Consider the following 7,976-nt stretch of genomic DNA (forward strand, 5'->3'; position numbering starts at 1 on the left):
AAAGATTAAAAAAACTCACCAGCGCCTCAAAAACCATAATGCAAGACATATCAAAAGGACCAAGGAGGGCACTAATATTGCCAAAAATATCAAGCTGACGGACGTGGGGTGACCTGGCAATTGGAAGAGGACACAGGGATGTCACTTCAAACCCATTCTCTAGTTCTTCTGGCTTTGTTACCCACCTGAGTGTCAGCACCACCACTATCAGCTTCTGATGCATAGGCATCTGTGATTCTCTCTCTCATACTCCTGGATATCATATATTCACAGCCACCCCTTGTCTCTCCCTCTTACCCCATCCCACCCAGTCTATAGGTCCTTCATTCTTATCTCTTCTATACCTTAGATCATCTATTTTCATTCCTCTTGGAACTGTAGTCCCAGGAATAAATCTCAACCTCTGTCTCTCTGTCTCTTTTTCTCTCTCTGACTCTCTGTCTCTCTCTCCTTCCCTCTTTCCATTCCTTTCTCCCCCCGTCCCTCCCTATCTCATGAATCAAATCCCTCCATTTTCCCAGTCCCTTCCTCTGTGCTTGAGGACCATCTCCTCCCATTCCCAGCTGGGCCCCAGTCCTTACTCACCCCAGTAGACGATGATGTCCTGGTCTCCTAGACTGCTGTGCTTCACTCGGCAACTCAGGCCAGTCTCCTCCCCAGCCGTCACATTCAGGGTTACTCGGAGATACCATGTCCCATCAGCATTGGGCACAATATCACCTTGCTGAGTGCCAGATTGCTTCTGCTCGCCCCTCATCCACATCACCCACACAGGTTTCGGGTAGAATCCTGAGACACGGCACACCAGCAGCAGACGGCCAGGCGCAGAACTGGGGTCACTGGACAGCCAGGCCTCGGGCTTCACTGGGGCAGGAAGAGGCAGGGAGACTGTCAGATTATGACTCTAATTTAGAGCATAGGCATTCAGAAACCCACAAGTTTGGACAGTGACCTCTTCTACTCCTATGGGAACCAAATCATTTATTGATTAAGCCCCTCTCTCCTTAGGTACCTTCTACTCTTGAATTTAAAGAAGGTGGCAGGACATGAAATAGAAAAGTCTTATGAAGAGAAAAGAACTAACCTTGCCTCTGCAGTTCGGCCTTCCCTGCATCGAGGACACCAAGGAGAAACGAAGGGCAGGTTTCTGAGAGGAGCGTCTTTATGATACCCCAGATGCCTTTGTACTGAGTGATGAGTGCACAGAACTGCTGCGCCCTGCTGCCGCCCTCTGGGGCAGGTGCACATGAATGATTCTTAATGCTCACGAAATCCTGTCCTCCTAAAGCTCCCCTCAAAAAGCTTCGTATGGACTTCCCAGAATGCAACTCACAGCCTCCTATGCCCTGGATCACAAAGGGGTCTGGATACAAGGAAAACAGGGACAAAGTTACTAAAAAGCAAACAAGAAAGGAAGGTATGGGGAAAGGATGTGGGGCTTTGGATTTAGGGGGTGGGAGAAAGGTCTGAGATGTCAGATGACTCAAAAACTAATTGCAGTATTCAGAGCCTTTTCAGAAAGAAGAGCATTGGGGAGAGGTATGCATGTCATAAATGGTGGGGATGGTCTGCTGTAAGGCTGTAGGGTGGGCATGAGGGGAGAAGGGGAGCAGCTTGTGATGGACTCAGGAGTGCAGCATTCCAGGGTGAAGGGGAGAGTTACATTGAGAGAAGGGATCAGGCAGGAGATGTTTGAGGAGATGGATTGGAGGAGGAGGAAGTCACACTTCAGTTCACTCAGGCACAGAGTGGAGAAGTGAGGGCTTTGTCCTTGGGGTTAGAGAGAAGCCAGTTATGCACAAACAAACCAGGAGATGGTTACAAAGGTGGACCTTCATTTATCACACAGGGGTGCGAGAAACAGGAAGAATCTGGAGTACTTGGTGGAGGTGTGGAGTCAGAGTTGGAGACTACTCTGGAGAAGTGTGTGCATGCAGTTGGGTAAAGTGGGAGGACGGGACCAAGATCCAAGAGAGTAATAGCCTTAACCAGGAGAGAGAAAAACCATTGGGAATCTCCCCGGAGCAGAGGACTGTACTCACATTCAATCTGGACTTTACTGATATAGTCCTGCACTTCCTTGGTGAATCCAATGGTGTAGGCTTGGAATAGGCCCTCCAGCTCAATCATCTCCTCATCACTGAAGTTGCCCTTGGACCAGGGCTTCAGGCAAATGGCAGTGCCCGAGTCACTGTCCCAGCCATGAATCTGAAAATCATCTAACCAGCCTGAGCCTTGATTTTGTGCCGAGGTGCTGTTGGCAAAGGTCAAAATCTGGATAACATGGTAAGAGGTTGGCCCCTGGAAGGCTGTGGGTGGTGGAAGGATAAGAAGAGTGAGGAGAAAGAAAGAATCAGGATGATAAAGAACCCAGAGTCTGAACAACAACACAGAGCCTAAGACATTTGCCTGCCCCAAGGCTTCTAGCTCCATCCCCAACCTCCAGAATGCGGGGAGAGGGCTGGAGACAGGAGGGCCCTGACCCTTAGTGATAGGTGCAGCATGCTTTCATCCAGACCCCCTGCACCTGTTCTGGGAGCTGCCAGAGTTCCTCTTACCATCCTCATTGTCACCACCTGGGACGATAACTGCTAGCAATAGAAGTCGCAGAAGCAGCATTTCATTGGGAACTTCTGACCCTCAGAGCTGGTGTTCGATCTCTAATTTCAGCAAACCTTTTTCTCAGTACTCTAGAGTGACTTCCTCTCTCTTCCAACTGATAAATTTCCTCACCCACACTGCACGCCACAGAAATACTGTGTCTTCTACAGCTTTGTCCTCCCACTGTGCCACTCATTTCCGCTCCAGCCCTTGACTTGCAGATATTTTTTAAAGTCTCTGGCTTCCAGCTGTTCTCCTTGACCTCAGCTTTCTTCATATTTATTACTTCGGAAAAGCTCCCGTGCGATGTTAAAAGGTTATTTCACCTCCCCAATCCTTTATTTCCACATCTGTTAAATAAGAGGGTAATATTAAACAATTGCTCTGCTTCCAGTCTCTTTTAATCTAGAAGAATTCCTTTGGTTTATACACCCAACTGGACCTCCCTCCTCACTGCCCCTTTCCTCTGGCACTTTGTCATTACCTCTTCCCAACGTTCTCAATGGCCCCTCTTTCTTATCTCATCCCTCTTACCTGGTCTCTCTAACCCACATTATGGTTTCTGAGTGTGGGTGTGTGTTGACAATCATTTACATGTATGCAAAGCATTTAAATCACTGCTTTATCGTATTTGATTCTGGGACCCAAATGCCAAATGCTTTCATCCTATGTGACCCAGGTCACTGCCACAATCCCTTATCTGTGCAACACAATCCAAACCCTCTCTCTATCTGTTCAGCACTCTGGTTCAGAATTGCTATAAAAATGTACCTGATCATGTCAAGCTGATGCTTAAAATATTTCAATTACTTTCATGAAAAATAATCCAAACTCCTACTATGTATGTCAGTTTTATATAAAAAGGCTCATATAGATATATCATTCCACAAGAAAAAGGCTGGGGGAGGTAAAAGGAGTGGGATCTGTGAAAAAGGGAAACTGACAAGACTATTTGTACCAGTGAACACTTATGAACATAAATGCAAGAGTCTGAAATCTGTATGAAATGCAATAGAGAGAGAAGGGGATGGTTATATAGGACCCCCAAAGAATATAGGACCCCCAAAGAATATATAGGACCCCCAAAGAATAATCTGAGATGGGTGGGACATCCTCTGATTAGAATCCAGCCTGGCTGAGGGTCCTGGCTGTCCTGGGGGAGCCCAGTGCTCTTCCTCTGTCACCAGCCTTCCCCAAGCTCCCTCTTCTCTCCCCATTGGTGCTCAGGCCACAGGCAACCTCATGCTTGCCTTTCCCTGGGCTCTTACCTGGCCCTCCCCCAAGCTCACCTCAGTGGGTGGTTTTCCTGCTAGAGAGCACTGTCCTCAGCACTCCAGTGTCCTGTCCCTGCCCCAGTGTCACACTCTACCCCCTCATCCCCTCTCTGCCAGCAGAAAACTCACCCTCTGCACACTTCCCTATTCCAGAAACCCCACTGCCTTCCACAACCACACGCCTTTTACTTGGCCTTTCATTTCCCCATTAGCTCATCTTCAAGCTATTCTCTCCACTTTCTGGCTCCCAGCAGCAGTCCCTGCCTCTGTTCTGTGTCCTCCCCCCTCTCACACCTACAGCAGTAGGAAGGGTCCCACCCTGAGATCTAGGGTAAATCACTTACTAGAATGCATTGATCACTGCCCTGGGTCTCAATTTCTCCCACTGTAAAATGATCGGACTAAAAGAACTTGACATTCTCCAATTCTGCTTCAACTTTAACATTCTTTGACTCGGTCTGTGTTCACATTCGTTTTTATTTACATAGTCTGTTCTTTCTGTGCCTCCTGGGCCTCATTTCTTACTTTTCTATGGCTCCATAATGTTCTCTATTTACCCTTAATCTGAGTCCCCAAGGTCTCATCTCTATTTTGTCACCACTCCTCCCTAATTTATCTATTCATTCTAAGTGCTGCTCACCACCTTGGCTAAATTTTGAAACATAAAGCATTGCCTTATCATTAGACCGTTAGATTTCTTTGTGTAAATATATGAACAACAGGCAAGATGCTTTTTTTTTTTTTTTGCAAAATAGAAGCCAAGAAATGAACAAGAAAAAACTACCACAAAACAGAGATATACCAGGTAAGCTATAGTTTTATAAATTATTTATACATGTATATGCTGACCTTACAAGATGATAAGAAAGTCTTCAAGAAGCAAATTAAATAAGACATTGAAAACAAGAGTGGGAAATAGAAGCTTCCCAGGGCATTGTCGAGGGTTGGTTCCCAAGGCTTTTGTCTACAGTAGCCACATGGGTGAGGAGGTAAGGTCTTGAGATCACCCCCCCAACCAAAAAAAAATGCAAGTTATCATGAGACTATCTACTACATCCTCAGTAAAACTGGACCAGAAAAAAAAAAAAAAATCCATCCAACTGAACAGGGAAATAACAAGGAACGTTATGGTTGCCTTATGCTCTGCCTAGGAATTTTTAAAATTATTCTTAAGAAATTTCTTAGTCACGGGTTTGCCTCACATGAGTTTGGCATTGAAAATATTCTAATTAATTTGGAATGCCCAATCCAAGAAATGAATATCAAAAAAGTGGTTCCAGGAGAGGAGGCATGAATAGGTAGGGCACAGAGGATTTTTAGGATGGTGAAAATACTCTATATGATATTATAATGATGGATATATGCCACTCTATATTTGCCCAAACCCATAGAATGCATAAAGTTTTTTTCTAAACAATCAGTAAAAAAGAAAAACAATTCTGATCAACTTATGCTGGACAACAGACTGGATTATCTTTCCATGTTCTCTAAATAAAATGATCATTTTTAAATTATTTCTCTGAATGATGTATTATTTCTAGAATTTTGTCAGCTTTTTTAAAATTGAAGTATAGTTGAGGTACAATTTTATATAAATTGCAGGCATACAGCATAGTGATTCACAATTTTTATAGGTTACACTCCAGTTGTAGTTATTATAAAATATTGGCTATATTCTCTGTGTTGTACAATATATCCTTCTTTGTCAGCTTTTTAAAAATTGAAATTTATTGTCATTTCTGTTGTGTCTTTTAAATATTAAGTATCTGACATAAATCACAGCAAGATTCTTTTTGACCCACCTCTGAGAGAAATGGAAACAAAAACAAAAATAAACAAATGGGACCTAATGAAACTTCAAATCTTTTGCACAGCAAAGGAAACCATAAACAAGACCAAAAGACAACCCTCAGGATGGGAGAAAATATTTGCAAATGAAGCAACTGACAAAGGATTAATCTCCAAAATTTATAAGCAGCTCATGCAGCTCAGTAACAGAAAAACAAACAACCCAATCCAAAAATGGGCAGAAGACCTAAATAGACATTACTCCAAAGAAGATATACAGACTGCCAACAAACACATGAAAGAATGCTCAACATCATTAATCATTAGAGAAATGCAAATCAAAACTACAATGAGATATCATCTCACACCAGTCAGAATGGCCATCATCAAAAAATCTAGAAACAATAAATGCTGGAGAGGGTGTGGAGAAAAGGGAACACTCTTGCACTGCTGGTGGGAATGTGAATTGGTTCAGCCACTATGGAGAACAGTATGGAGGTTCCTTAAAAAACTACAAATAGAACTACCATATGACCCAGCAATCCCGTTACTGGGCATATACCCTGAGAAAACCAAAATTCAAAAAGAGTCATGTACCAAAATGTTCATTGCAGCTCTATTTACAATAGCCTGGAGATGGAAACAACCTAAGTGCCCATCATTGGATGAATAGATAAAGAAGATGTGGCACATATATACAATGGAATATTACTCAGCCATAAAAAGAAACGAAATTGAGCTATTTGTAATGAGGTGGATAGACCTAGAGTCTGTCATACAGAGTGAAGTAAGTCAGAAAGAGAAAGACAAATACCGTATGCTAACACATATATATGGAATTTAAGAAAAAAAAATGTCATGAAGAACCTAGGGGTAAGACAGGAATAAAGACACAGACCTACTAGAGAATGGACTTGAGCATATGGGGAGAGGGAAGGGTAAGCTGTGACAAAGCGAAAGAGTGGCATGGATATATATACACTACCAAACATAAGGTAGATAGCTAGTGGGAAGCAGCCGCATAGCACAGGGACATCAGCTCGGTGCTTTGTGACCACCTGGAGGGGTGGGATAGGGAGGGTGGGAGGGAGATGCAAGAGGGAAGAGATATGGGAACATATGTATATGTATAACTGATTCACTTTGTTATAAATCAGAAACTAACACACCATTGTAAAACAATTATACCCCAATAAAGATGTTAAAAAAAAAGATATACAAAATAAATAAATAAAATAAATATTAAGCATCTTACAACTGAAAAAAAAATTGGTTTCAAGCTGGTCGCTTGGCAGACGAAAACACAAACCTGAATTCTAGGGATCCATGACCAATACAATCTTCTTTTTTCTAATATAGGCAGTCCTTGCTTTGCACAATTTCAGTATACACAAATTTCAGTTACCATGGTTTATTTAAATAATGCCAATCCCCCAACAACATGGCTCAGTTTCAGTTGCCACAGTATACTAAAGATTAGTAATTGAACAAAGCACAAACTTTACTAGTAACTCTTCATTCTATGAATGACTACGGAAATAATAAAAGTGCAATCAGTAACCAATGACATCAGTGATCAATCACAACACTTCTTTCACAGTCTGTCAGTGGCTGTTAATTCTGTTCCATGCATGGACAGCAAAATGTGTACAGTTGACCCTTGAACAATATGATTTGAACTGCATGAGTCCACTTATACGTGAATTTTTTTTTTCAGTAAATACAGTACTACACGATCAGAGGTTGGTTGAATCTGCACATGCAGAACTGTGGGCTCAGAGGGCCAACTGTAAAGTTACATGTGGATTTTCAGTTGCGCAAAGAGTTGGTCCCCCTAACCCCACGTTGTTCCAGGGTCAACTGTACTTGCGTTATCTCCTTGTATTCCAATAATAAATCCGTGTAACATTTAAATGAAGAATAATAGAAAGAGGGAATCGGCCAAGAAAGATGAAAATGAAAATGCTGGAAGTGAGATTTGAATTGAATGTAAATGAAATCATAGAAGAAATAGCAGACCTGGGGAATGTTGATACTGCCACTGGTTGAGAAATTATGGATACGAACTTAGAGGAACTTAGTGAAGGCAAACTTACCAGTATAAATGAGAAGGGTGAAAGTGTCCCAGATGAAGTGACGCCTATAGAAAACTTCACATTTAAAGAACTCTCTATGTATCAGAAACTCAAAGTGTAAATTGGAAGCTGGCCCAGTCTTAGAAAGGAGTATGACAATTCACCAAGGCATAGAAAAGATACTCTATATCTATAAGTTATAGAATGAGAATAAAGCAAGCACAGTTCAAACCGCTCT

The 7,976-nt window shown here is 42.5% G+C and overlaps 1 protein-coding gene across 1 annotated transcript in view; it reads right to left on the reverse strand.

Annotated features, from left to right (window-relative positions):
* The window catches only part of LOC103069096 (T-cell surface glycoprotein CD1b-1-like), a 3,623-nt gene extending 917 nt beyond the window's left edge, over positions 1 to 2,706 (reverse strand). The window contains exons 1-5 of the mRNA XM_007457860.1: positions 2,559 to 2,706; positions 2,043 to 2,309; positions 1,085 to 1,363; positions 586 to 864; positions 20 to 113 (exon numbers count right to left, since the gene is read on the reverse strand). Of these exons, the coding sequence (XP_007457922.1) occupies positions 20 to 113; positions 586 to 864; positions 1,085 to 1,363; positions 2,043 to 2,309; positions 2,559 to 2,619 (980 nt within the window). The 5' untranslated portion in view covers positions 2,620 to 2,706. The remainder of the gene's footprint in view (positions 1 to 19; positions 114 to 585; positions 865 to 1,084; positions 1,364 to 2,042; positions 2,310 to 2,558) is intronic.
* Between the last annotated feature and the right edge of the window lie 5,270 nt (positions 2,707 to 7,976).

Source organism: Lipotes vexillifer, unplaced genomic scaffold (genome assembly GCF_000442215.2).
Source record: "Lipotes vexillifer unplaced genomic scaffold, Lipotes_vexillifer_v1.1 scaffold238, whole genome shotgun sequence".
Classification (NCBI taxonomy): Eukaryota; Metazoa; Chordata; class Mammalia; order Artiodactyla; family Lipotidae; genus Lipotes; species Lipotes vexillifer.